General features: G+C 40.1%; 1 protein-coding gene across 1 annotated transcript in view; it reads right to left on the reverse strand.

Moving 5' to 3' along the window:
- SOS2 (SOS Ras/Rho guanine nucleotide exchange factor 2) overlaps positions 1–13,469 on the reverse strand; it is a 55,010-nt gene that overhangs the window by 1,986 nt on the left and 39,555 nt on the right. Inside the window, exons 13-22 of the mRNA XM_042799163.1 lie at positions 11,179–11,282; positions 9,736–9,955; positions 8,649–8,768; positions 7,757–7,919; positions 6,623–6,740; positions 5,818–5,990; positions 4,161–4,277; positions 2,407–2,668; positions 1,422–1,463; positions 158–267 (exon numbers count right to left, since the gene is read on the reverse strand). Of these exons, the coding sequence (XP_042655097.1) occupies positions 158–267; positions 1,422–1,463; positions 2,407–2,668; positions 4,161–4,277; positions 5,818–5,990; positions 6,623–6,740; positions 7,757–7,919; positions 8,649–8,768; positions 9,736–9,955; positions 11,179–11,282 (1,429 nt within the window). The remainder of the gene's footprint in view (positions 1–157; positions 268–1,421; positions 1,464–2,406; positions 2,669–4,160; positions 4,278–5,817; positions 5,991–6,622; positions 6,741–7,756; positions 7,920–8,648; positions 8,769–9,735; positions 9,956–11,178; positions 11,283–13,469) is intronic.

A 13,469-nucleotide genomic window follows, 5' to 3' on the forward strand; every position in this document is an offset into this window, starting at 1 on the left:
CCTGAAACTCAAAAAGGGCAACCGGAGCACTGCATTTACACTGGCCAAGTCCCGTTTGGCTCAGTGACCTTAAAGGTCTTTCCCAACCTAAATGATTCTGTGATTCTTGACGTTCCCTGATTTATTTTCAAAGCTACTCAATATAGGACAGAAATACCTTAGCATTAGGAGCATCCTGATCCATCTTTTTTCGTGGAGGAAGTGGAGGAGGGTTTTGAGGCTCATCGCTTAGTTTAGGAAAGCTACCCCACGAGCTGAAGAAAGTCTCTGGAGAGAGAAAAGCAAGTATTTGACTGCTTGTGCAATATCTGGGGAACATATGCTAGAACACTAAGCCAAACTAGAAGCAACTCAAATAAGCAGATCTTTGTGCTCAACAGCAACACGAACCATTAACTTCAGTCATATGAAATTCTCACTCATTTCTTTAATCAGATATACGCCTCGCAAAGTGGTCTCCTATTTCCAGTATCAAAGATACACATCAACAGTTAGCAGGCAATGCTAAGGGACAGAAAAATACAGTGAACTCCAAGTGAGCTCTTAAATAACTTTCTCTGCAATCCTCTCTATATTGCAGAATTCACCCGCCGTTTGCCACGGTGCCTGCAGTTTGCCCACACGCCTCAGTTACATTTAGTGGAAGGTTTGTTCTCTCTGCCATATGGATACACGTTCAAATTCGGCAATTTGGAGGCTTCGTTAACAGGTCTGCAGCACTTCTAAAGCAGGGAATTACACACTGAACAGATGATATTAACTCTTACAGCATTTTAGGACATTTCTAATCCTTCCTTTTTCCAGAGGGCAAAAAAAGTCCTGAAAGTTAAACAACGCAACTCCCCGACCTGTATTTGTGACTTTTGTCACAGTTTTGCTTTTTCTCTTAGAAGTGCACAGAGCTCTGTACCAATACATTAGGCACCTGCACTCTCCAGTTTGAAATTTTAATCATATTATGAAAAAGTATATGTGCCTCTGTAATAAGGGAGTAAAAAAAAGAGAAGTTGAAAACACAGATGAATATAGGATATCCCTCACAGCTGTGGTACAAAAAGTACCTATGGTTTCCTAGCAATAGAACAACTATTTTCACTAAGTGGCAATGTAAAATTATCAGGTGGCTTCATCTGTAGCATTAGTGAAACAAAATAATCAAGGACATCAAAAATAGAAGCAAAATCATGTTAGAGCCTGGGGGGAAAAAAAAAAAAAAACAAAACAAACAAACCAAACCAGACAGTTTTTAGACTTCACAGACTGCTTTACTGGACACTTATCTAAAACCTGTACAAAAAGTCCTCTCAGAACCTTAATGAACACAGTCCATATTTTCATCCCAGATTTCAGATTTTATCAGCTCTCCCGAAACCAGGAAAAGCAGAGTTAAATGAAACATTTAACAGGATTATGGTACTCACTCGACTGTGGCAAGCTGACGGGAGCGAAGATGCTATTGTTACCTGTTAAATGAAAAACTGATTAAAGACTTTCCAGTCAGAACAACTACACTACAGCACATAATGTATGGTGGTGAATGACCTCAAAGATTACCATACTCTCCAAATTTATCTACTGCTAACATGATTTAAAAACTTCCCTGAGTAAAATATTCCTGAATCAGAGATTTTAAGTTATGCTGGGGAAAAAACTTCATTATTCTACTCTGTTCTGACATTACCACGTTGTTGTTCACTTCCCCCGCAGCCCTAACACCCTCAGCATTTGCCATATAAGAATTGTTTGTCACTTTTGTCCCCCACCACGTTTAACCCACCTGCCAAGTCTGCAGCCCCCTTAGAGCAGAGCCAAGACCTACTAGGTGCTGCTTTCAAGACTAAGGAGCTGCTCACAGCTACAAGCAAAGCTTGGGAGTGTTATCAGTGCATCTGAACTAAAAGTGTTGTTTTTTCCAATCCAGTCTGTGTGTTGGAGTGAGCGCCCTGACCATCCCCGCTTCTGGCGCTTCGGTTCACATCTCAAAACATACAGACTGAATTCCCTTCAAAGGAAATTAAACCAGAATCACTGGAACTCCTTCAGCCCACAGGACCACGACTCCAGAATCGCCCACTGGTGGGGATGCCAAGTCCTCAGCACCATTTCTCTCTACGGACATGTCGTACGTGGTAAAGCAGGCACAGCCCCTGCACAGCAGTGCCTCAGGGGACATCTCCCGTAACAGATTGCCTTAGCTCCAGTAGGCAAAAAGACTGGAAAAGTCACTTGTTATTTAACTACTTACAGCAGGGATTTCCAAACCGCAGTGCACATTAACACTGACGCAACTTCACAGCCCGCAACTCAATTCTGCAACTTTTTTTGAAAAGGCTGGCATACACACCGATACATTTTGGAAGCCTGAGGGACAGTAACAACAATTATTAAGACATACTGCGCATTTACCGTAAGAACTGTTGAGATCAATGTCTAAAAACACACTGAACTCTGAAGAAGCAGACACTGGCGGGGTAGACGGTGTGTTTGGAGAAGTTGGTGCCGATACTGTTGATTCGTGCTCTGCCTCAGTGATTCTACTGAAACTTATTTTACTCGGTTCCTTTTCGAGTGGCAGTGGATGACTTCTCAACGTGCCAGAGGTGGAGCCGTGTCTGCCGGTATTGGGCCTTATCCCAGGAGATTTCAGGGGGTATGTTGTTTTCCTAGGCTGGAGAAAGTAAAGCTCATTAGGGCTGTTAACATTTCAGATAGCAAAATTGCCAAGTCTCTATGAGATTTTTTAAAAAGTGCTTTTCAAATACACCTTGAACAGCTGTACAGCCTTCCTACAATCGAGTTGAGGCACAGCCTGTTGTCTATACAGCAGGAGTTTACTGAAAAGTTACAGATGCAGATTAATAAATCTTTCTCCCCAACTTAATGATTTTAATTTTTTTTTTTTTCCACAGCTATGGAGAATGAACTCAAGTTTCAGACACGTGCCCATCAGGACACAACACAGGGAAGAGCAAGTCACAGCCCTGGGGGAGAGAGTTATTTCAAGTGCCCCAGAGGCCTGCAGGAGAGCCTTGTACCAGCCCTGTGAGAGAGGCCTTGTGCTGGTACCACGGACGGTCACCAGGTCCCTACACGCGTCCAGGGTCAAGGACACACTCAGACGCACGTTGTCTACGTCCTCGGGGTTAGTCAGGACAAAATTCTTACACACGGGTCACTGGTGTGAATGAAACCAGCCTCGTTAGACTCGGGTGTAACACAGCACAGATCAAAGCTGATTCTTTGAAGATGAATTACGTTCCTGTCCCACAGGGGTTGGCACGACCCCACCACATTACAGTACCCGAAACTGGACTTTCCTGAAATTCCAATAAGAATGTTGAGTTTGGAAATCATGAACTGTAAAGAATTCATGCTGGGTTGCCTGAGAGTGGCAGCATGGATATCTATTTTTAGAAAATATTTTAGAGAAGTTACTGTAAGCATTTTTGCAACAGTAACTTCTGTTGTTTTCTTGCCATATTTGTAGTATCATCTTACTCATTCCTCTAACAAGAGATTGCTAAAATCATTTATAGCTCTCCCAAAAATCAGAGATGTCTCCAGCTACTCAGAAATACAATTACAACATATAAAACCCAAGTGTTCTAGAGCGAAACCTCTTTGCTTAAAAAACAACCCTGGGCTCCAGAAGCTATTTTTTTGAAAAACAAAATTGCTACTCCTTTGAATTGAACTATATTTTGTTCAGCCAGAAGGTTGCACCTTGTCAATTCTTCAATTTTTGCAACAACACAAAATATTCAGACAAAAATAGTAACTAACTTCTACTTAAAGAAAACACATTAATTATGTATAAAATCCACATTTCAAGTAATATTTTAGAATGTTTCTTTATACTGTGAAATGAGAAGCGTTATTACATATTCTACCAAATGACTATATGGTAAGAACCCCAAATTTAAATGGTAATATCTTAGGCTTTGGGGGGAAAAAAAAAAGGCTCATTCTAAAATTAAGCCAAAGGTAGTATGTTTTAGTAGCAACAAACATCTGAAATAAAAGAATTTTTAAATCAAGTTTTGCTGAAATATCATCTCGTGATACAGAATTCTGAATATATGGCTTCTTGAGCTAACTATATATTCTTTTTCATAGTGGCTAATGGATTTTAGCTACTTAGTTTGCAGGACAAGACTTACAAATCTAGGTGGTTGCTTGCAGTTTCGAGGTTCAATTTCTAATGACTTGTTGAACAGATAATCTGTAAACTCTTTTTCTGGTATCTTCCCCATAGGATTGAGATTTTCAAAGAATTTCTAAATGAAACAAGCATCGATAGATATTTTTAAAATAAGCATATACACAGAATTTTAATGAATTGCTTGTAATTCACTGATTAAATACCTCGCTTTTCACTATTGTGAAGCTTATTTCCAGGAAAAACAGAATAAAACCTTCCCTGAAATTAATACAAAACAATCCAATGCAAGAAACAATCAAGTTCATGGTAAGTTTTCTGACATGAAAGAATGACCTTGCGTCAAATGACTAGGCATGGTAAATTAAGTCTCCTGTAAACTGTTTGCTAGTATTTTTGGCCAGTGAATCGCGCACAGCACCACCGTGTTAAAGGCCAGGCACCCGTGTCCTGTGTGCTCGCCTTAACATCACGGATCTGGGAAGGAGCAGAACGCAGCCGGTACAGCAGCGGCAGCCAAGGCCGTGCTAGTGCCATTTCTGAGAGGTGCTTCGGATGTGATCAGTTAGCTACGAAACCCAGGATGGGACAAGTGCAGAGGGGCAGAGCATGGTGCTACGGCACCGCACAGGAGAGAGCAACCTGAACGCCCGACCGTCCTGCGTCAGCTGCTCCTGCTGCAGCTGGAGTCTCTGGGTGGTGAGCCACAGCATTTCTATTTGTGCTTTTTGCAGCACAACTACTGCCATCCCTTGGACTGAGTGTTCTTCCTTGGCTTATGAATGCTGTAAAATCCTCAGCCCTTTCCAGAGACACCCACAGCAATAAGGCACACAATGCAGACAACATTTTAAACAGCAGTATTAGTGCCCATTTAATTCTGCGTGTAACCAACTTCTCTGTTGCTTCCTGCCTGCTGCTGAGATTGACAGCTGCTGGTTTTTTGGAAAGGTTACAATTAGCCACGCACTTAGGAAGTATGGCTGGGTACTTAAAGCTATGCTTTCCAATCATTATTTCTTCCACATAAAAACACCCACCTACCATTACCTGGCTCGTTGTTTCAGCATCTTCCTTGAAATTATCTGGGATTTTCTAGTCTTTGTCTTAGGTAAGTAACCACCACAGCATCCTTTCATTTCTAAAGATAATGCTGGGGGACACTGGTGCATCCCCACACCTGCTCAGCTTCTGCCATGCTGAATGACCGTTGGTGTTTGCGCCGAACGACACGTCCTCTGACTGTGAGCGGGGTCGGTGGGCTTTGGTTAGAGGTGCCGTGACAGAATGTCTGAAGGACTAAATGCACGAGGCACGTACACAGCCTCTTAGGTTAAAGGCAACAGATTTTTCTCCAAAAAGTTCTGCTGTTTAGTCAGTATGCCTTACTCGTTCTGTTTTGTTGCTAAAAAAAAATCTGATACCAGGCTGCAGAACAATCCAGGATGAACAAGACCCAGAAAATGGAATCCAAGTAAGCAAATCCCCACTTCTGGCTAGTTCTTTGCAGTGGTACTTTGTTGTCTACCAGCCCCTGTTCCCCCTCTCTTCTGATGGCCACTGTTCACACAATATTAGGACTAGTACTAGAAGATTACTTCTTATGTACATTCTTTTTCCTCTCTTATCTTCAAAACAGATATTTAATGTTTGATTACCCGAATTTCTGGCTCTATCCGTAAACAGTAAGGCTGGTTTTGGTACTGCTGAATTTCTCCTGTAATTTCAGCCACTTTTCTCCTCTTACTGAAGTTAATTAATTCTTTCCCTTGTCTTTTAAGGAAGTCAGGATTCCCTTCTTCTGTCTTCAAAATATTTGTTAGGTATATTCCTGATAAAGAGAGAATTATTTTTTAAATTTAATTTTCATTCCAAGAGCTGATTTCATTCTTTCTAACAAATGATAAAGAAGTCTGAGCACAGGTAGACCATTCCCTTTAACGCTCCGACAGTTTTTAGCTGGCAAGAATGAATCAAGTCTGCATTTTATACAGGAACAATATATCACTGAAATGAGATGTTTCATCTCTTTCACATGAGCTTTTACGTTTAGAAAAAAAAATCTTCAGGTCATTGCCATAAACAGATCACCAATGTGGAGGCAGTGTTAATCAAAGTAAGATAATACTCATATCAATATAATACCAGTAATCTGTATACTAAACTAGAAAAATAAATTTTATATAAAAGACATTATGTCTTTTACCTTATCTAGTGGAAAGTATCCCTGCCCATGGCAGGAAGGCTGGAACTAGATGATCTTTAAGGTCCCTTCCAACCCAAACCATCCTATGAAGTCTAAAAACATTACAAACCTAGTAAGTCAAAAGTTACACATTATATTACAGATTTTTTAGAGCTAGATACAACCCTGAACACTTTAAGCAATATTAACTCATCTGCATCAAACTCAGCTGAAGACTGACGATACACACAGTATTAGCCTGCCCCGGTGTTACTTACCAAAGAAAGGCACACAAGGTGGATTGATTGACTTGAGCTTAGCTAGATACTTTTTAAAATGATCTTGACTTAATTCTACTGCTTCATCCAAAACTCTTTTTTTTCTTTCCTGTAGTGCCTAAATGGTCAAAGGGGAAAAAAAAAAAAAAAAAAGCAGGCAAATCTTAATATCATAGTTAGCAAAACCAAGGCAATTCCCTAGCTCTCTTATCAAAACTTAGGAACTGAAATTCAGATTTTAAAGAACCTCTTTGGTGAATGCTTTGCTCTAGACTATAGCACTATTAGTCCAGCAATGTAGCCATGTGAATCATGAGGCTACTGTAAACAGACTATTATTTTGTCTATCAACTCACAAGCATAATCCTGGTCTTTAAATTTAATAAAAATTAAACATTTAATTTGGAATTTAACTTAAAGGCCTCGTACTGCCTTTCAAAGACATACAAAACTCAGAACATTTTATTCACACTTCTTTTTCTATTTCAGTCAAGGGAGGCTTTGCTGTCAAATCCTAGGCATTTTTTTTTCCTTGGCAAGTGAAAAACAGAATTACTGTTTGTGTAGTAGCCTCTCTTCCTACTGTCCATCTAAACCGTTTCAGCTTCTGTTTGTTTCTACCTCTGACAGTCTGAATCTTCTGAGATTCTGTCATCCAAGAGAAGTTCTTATGATCAGCCGAATTTCAAGTTTTAACTACCCCCCACCCCCATGCCCTTCTACCCCCCCATTTCTTGCATCGGTAGGAAATGCTCTGTTAAAGCGTTCCAGCCCAGGCTTCTCAGCCCTGGGACCCTCCTCTTTCATACCCAGGAAATGCTGGACCGAAGCAACAGGTTCACTTCAGGCAGGTTAACGAGCAACAACCGAATGGCCACTGCATTTCCCCATTTTGGGCTAAATACACATGAGAAAACATCTGCTGAAAAGCTCCACTGGTCATTACAAACCCTTTGAGACACCCAGCCCATCTCAACTGTTTTCTCATAAATACCTGTGAACATTTCACACTTGTTTTCTCCCATGAAAGCAAGCATGATATGGATACTATGAATTTTACATCAGACGTATGTGTGATACATTTGTGGATTCTGATTTTTTTTTTTTTCTTCAAGAGCAATGCCCAAAACTCACTTCAAATGTGTGGTCTAGTCTGTACACTGACACCGAGTTCATTGCACTGACAATCTCCAAAACACCATTGAAATTATTCAGATCTTGAAAAACCTGCAGGATTTCTATAATCCTACTCAGCACAGCCACTCGCTCTTCAAAGTTCTCGGTTTCCACTATGCACCTAATTAAAAGACATAATTTGAGAAACACTGATAAATAAAACCTGACATTTTGCTAGCTACTAAACCAAAATTTTCCAAGCAAAAACTGTACAGTACATCCAGTATGCACATTTTGGCTCTCTTTCAAGAATCTCAAGTACAAACTTACGTAATCACATCTTACATATGTTCAACTTGGAGAGCCAAGAAAGGTTTTGGCATACCCTCTAAAACAGTAAAGCAAACTCCAAGCAAGATCCAGACTGAGTAGGGTGACTCTCATGCCACTGTTTCTACAGTGACATTGTAAACTCGCTAGGTTAGAGAAGCACGTAGAAGCTGCTACACTCTTCTGGCTGCAGCACTGGCCATGTCCTCAGGAGTCCTTAACCATCTCACACAGAAGGCAGAGACTAAGATAAGGGGACAGACACAACTGCTTTCACATCAGAGATGTAGAAAAGTGGTGCTGCGTCCTGCACTGCCTTCAACACCTTTTGACATCCTGTACAAACGGATTGTAGGGCCCGTGCTGACCAAGTGGACAGAACTGCAAGAAAGCCTTCCAGTCTCAGGAAGAGGAAGCATATGCAATTGGCGTGGCATGCACCCTTGAACCAAAAGCTAAAATTACTGTAACGCCCTACAGCCATCTCAAGACTCAAGGCAAGAGAATTCAAACAGAAAAATGTTTCTTCCTGAATTTCAGTAGGAGTTAATGCCACTACAGTATCACTACCTGTACTTACTTTTCAAACCAAAGAGTAAGATTTGTAGTATGCCGAATCATTTTCAATAGATTTGGGGAGTTAATTTCCTTATCTTCTTTAGTCCACACACTACCAACGAGTTCAGAAGGCTGTACTGCCCTGATAATGACAAAACAAGATGCAGAAGAATGCTCAATACAAATAATAATTGTATATTAAGTGTTTGCATTAAAAGATTAATTCTTCCCTTAATTATGACTTGGTATTTCGCAAATCCAATCCAATCTAATCTACTGCAATACAGTGACTTAAAATAACTTTTTGGAGAGTATTTGAATATAGAAGGAAATACATTTTTATCTTAACTGAAATTGGCATTTTTGAAAAAGCATTTTCAGATAAAAAATTATAAAGGAGTAAGTTTAATTTCCTGAAAGCATAAGAAAGCAACTTGAAGACAGTCACAATTTTGAAATAGGAAGCTGAAGTGCTTTGAGCAACCTGCTGGAAAAGTGGCCTATTTCAATAGCAAACCTGCTGTCACTGAAGCACAAAAGGATGCTTCACCTTCAAGTTTTGTAGGATCTTAAAGAATTTCTACCCAGCAAAACCTAGCTCTCACATCAAGGCTAGCTCTATTTATCACGGGTAACAACAGAGCTAGGAAACAGCGGAGTATGAATGGCACCACACCAAAAACACCTCTTCAGAAATAGATTAGAGGACCTTGACGTACCAGTGCTATGGTTATATGCACAGAACACCTGGGCCTTTGCTGTGCAGCTATAAAGGAAAGGAGCAGAGACAACCACGTTCTCTTTTTATGATGCAACAAGCCCTTCTTGTTAATGTAACACTAGGTTTGCTTTTAACAAGGAGACGATGCAAGTTATTATTATCTACTCGTAATATTTCAGTGTCCTTCCTGTACTCATTTATGTTGTCAGAAGTCTGATATGAAGATGAAAAAAACCTTTTTATTAGCCTTGCATATTTTGGTATTGAACACATGGCAAGAAAACCTCCTTCCATAAACTCTGCAAGTCAAGGGGATATACTTTTGATTCTATGAACTGGGACTCTTTCCTGGGCAAATAATCTGAAAAAGAATTAGTTCAGTCCCTACCTATAGAGGTCGGACTCAAGAAGTGTCAGCTGCCGAGCAATTTCTATAGGGTGCAGAGTCATGAGGTCCAGCATTTCGCTGTGCCCAACACGCCAAATGTGCCACTCGACTGGGGGAGGTGGGCTCTCAAAGGTGATGTTGTGACTAATTCCATTTGCTTGAGCTTTCTTTCTCTTGATGATTTTAGCAATTGATTCCACCCACTTCTTCATGGATTTTCCTGCAAAACAAACCATAAAACCCCCACTTCTTAAAATACAATCTTAAATGACTTTTGATAATTTAATAAAACCAAATCTGCTCAAAACTGTACATCCACTCAAAATTCTGCATTTCTGCATGCAAATTAACTAGGTTTGTAGTTCTCTATTTTTTTCCTTATTGGTTTTTGCACCTGTATCAGTTGGCAAATACAAACACTAGAACAAATTTTTGGGTGCCCAGTTGTGCTTAACCACAACTACTGACAGTTTTTGAGTGGAAAAAGAGTGTGTATAAATTGTATTTTACTTTTTCCTCTCAACTGCAACCACCTTCACTTTGACTGCTAGCTTCATCTACTTAGAGAACTAAAAAATTAAACAAGAAGCTTCAAGTGAGATCTTTGCAACATGCTGTACTAATGCATGGCAGAACAAAAAGATTAAGAGAAATAAATGTTTACAATATCAGTCCAACATCTACAGTACACAAGATAGTGGACAACACAGGAAGTACCTTCATCAGTTCAAGACAAATAGCTTTTAAGAGACTAACCAAAAGGAAATTATTCCTCTCTGGTCAGCAATAGTTAGCATGGAGACTTTCTGCAAAAGATAAACTACCATTCTCTAAGTTTGTCTCAGAACTGTATTGCCCAATGTATGGCCTGGCAATCTGAAAAGTAAAGTCTACAATTGGCAGGATAATGATTAAAATTGACATGCCACCACTGTTGCCCTTCACACAGGCTGTCAAAAAAAAATTGCTTGTTTGTAAGAGACTGCTCCAGAGGAAGCAATACCCAGTAAGTCAAGTATTCTCTCCTAAAAGGATAACAATTTTCAGCTGGAACTTTCAATAAATGGGAAAAGAACAAAATGGAAAGAAACTCGTCTCAGTAACCAACAAGGAAGGAATTGTCTATGAATACAACACTGGTAGGAGGAAGGTGACAGTCTGAATTCTAACAATTCTATTGTAGAGTTAGGCCAGGATGAACACTCCTGTCCGGAAATAAGCACACTTACAGTAAATATCACAAAGCTTGAAATAATTTTTGATAGCTGTTTAAGCTCCAGGACAAAGCTTGTTCATGTAAAGGAAAGTATCATAAACAGCTCAATTAAAGGCATTAAAAATACTCATGTGTGTAAAGATATTCTCATGCCCCAAACCTGTCAGGATTAGACCAGCAGGTTGTACCAAAGTGTGGAAGGACAACGGGACCGCCAAATACCATACCTCTTACACTGGAAATAAACGTCTCCAATCTCTCTAGTAACTCCTTATCTCTTTCAAAATCATAAAAATGGTGCTCTACCCAGTGACGAAAAACATTTAATATTCTGAGGAAAAAGAGAAAAAAAAAAAAAGTTATGTTTTGTTTCTAAGGACTTCCAAGGCTCATCTCAGGTAAACACTAAATGAAACACAATTCTACAAAAAATAAGTTACAGATTCATCTATAGTTGACAACTATCAAAACACATATGGACAGAGCGGCAGAGCAAATACTAAGCATGGCACCAATGATTAAAGAAGTCCCTAGGTATTTAAAACCTGATTTTCCAGGCTTGGCATATATACAGTTTGGTGGGTTTTAAAGATCTGATATAAAGAATGCTAGTGCTGTGGTTTCAGATGAGGAAAAAACTTATAAAAATCAGGTAACACTGGTATTTCTAATGTAATATTATGATTTTTTTGTTTTGTTAACTAAAAAGAGCTAATTAGGGTCACCTGTTTGGTAAGAAACAAATTTGTTTTTCTTTCCTATACACAAATTTCAGCTTGGAAGTTGTTGCAAGTGCCTTAATTTTGCAACTTTTTAATTACACAAATGGCCGTTCTAGATCCCGTACTTCCTTTAAGGATAACACTAAACTTTCTCTTCAAGTTTCTGTACACCTTTTTAAAGAGATCACTAATAAACAAGCCTCTAAAAGTGAACTACAACTGCTCTTCTGCCTTCTGCTCTTAGGGTGTGTCAGAATAAAAAACTGTTTTGCCTCTTCTTCAGGTAAATGAGTTTGTATCTTTAAACTTTGATTTATCAGGGTGCACCGTATCTCCTTACCTGAAGAACGAGCCAAAGTCTCTCACATCAACTAGTACAACGTATTTTCCCTGTGCCAATTCAACGGGTGGGGCAGGATGATGGGGTTAATGGAGAGCTCACGGACTCACACTAGAGCCAGTGACAGTGAGATGTGGTTACTCGTGCCCCATCGCCTTTGCAGAAGTGGCTCAGCTGTATGCAGAGTGCTGCTGAACTCCCCCACTCTTCACAGCTCAGGATATTAGGGGTAAACCAGTGCTAACTGTGTACCAGACTCCTGTTTGGGGCGGCTCAGCCCTGCAGAGTGGGAGCAAGAACATCTGAGGGGGACCGGGCAGAGAACCGATCGTAATCTGCCAGTTTGTTGTGAGTCACAGCACTGGAGACGTTGGCTGGTTTAGCCCAGGCAAATGGAGGGTGTTCTGCGTGAATACCTGGAGGATTAAACAGTTCTCTTCCCAGTGTGTACGTTAAAGAATAAGGTTTGTCACGTGGAAGAATGACTACTCAAACAGATCATTTAGGCTGGAAATTAATGACAGCTTTTAACCGTCAAAAGGAGCGACGTTTTGAAACAAGTTCCCAATAACAGTAATTCAGGATCTTATCTAATCAGTCTCTGCCTTTGAGATATTACGGTAGTAATACTGAAAAAGCAAGAAAGATTGCCTGGTTCTGCTGACTGCCCTTCCAGCTTAGCACTTCCTCTTTCTCATGACCTCACATGCATTTCATCTAGTCAGAGACATAACCATTTCCATGCCTGTGCACTGCAAAGCATGTCTAAAGCATTTTCTACAAGATGGGGAATAAGTGCTGGGGAAGGAAAGAAGGAAGGGAGGGAGAGATAGGCATCTTCACATTTTCCACCTTCTTCCCAAATCTCAGATCTCTCTGAAATAGCGGTCAATGCTATTAACAACAACGGAATTTAAAAAGTGCTGGACCTAACTGCTCAAATTCAGGCACTTACTTTCGACTGTGGAACAGTAGGAGTTTCAAGCTACTAGAAACATGCAATATCTCATAAATTCAAAGAGTAACTATAAGCCACAGAAGGGTGTGTGTTAAATAGCAGCTTTAAACTACATGTCTCATCAAGCAGGCACCAGTAAGGGGACTCCGCTCACTAACCACAGCATAAATTAGACAGCAAAGAGTAGCTGTCATGATAAGAGGTATCCTAATCTCTCAAAGAAAGAAACCAGAAACCAAAACCAGAAACCCTGGAAACTTTGCAACAGCACACAGGTTTCAAACAGCTCGAACATAACATATGAAGGCAAAAGTGCTGCTTTGATTTTGGAAATTAATAGCAAGAAACATGGTTAATTGCTGCCTCAATCTTTTCTACAGGTTCCAGTTCATTAGTAACCACTTGTCCTGCTCAGCGATGGCAGTCAGCAGTGCTGCAGGAAGGTGCATTTGTACCATGCAAAGAGGCACTGTGAGGAGGTCCCCAAGCAACTTTCAG

The sequence above is a fragment of the Tyto alba genome, unplaced genomic scaffold (assembly GCF_018691265.1).
Source record: "Tyto alba isolate M040663 unplaced genomic scaffold, T.alba_DEE_v4.0 Super-Scaffold_29, whole genome shotgun sequence".
Classification (NCBI taxonomy): domain Eukaryota; kingdom Metazoa; phylum Chordata; class Aves; order Strigiformes; family Tytonidae; genus Tyto; species Tyto alba.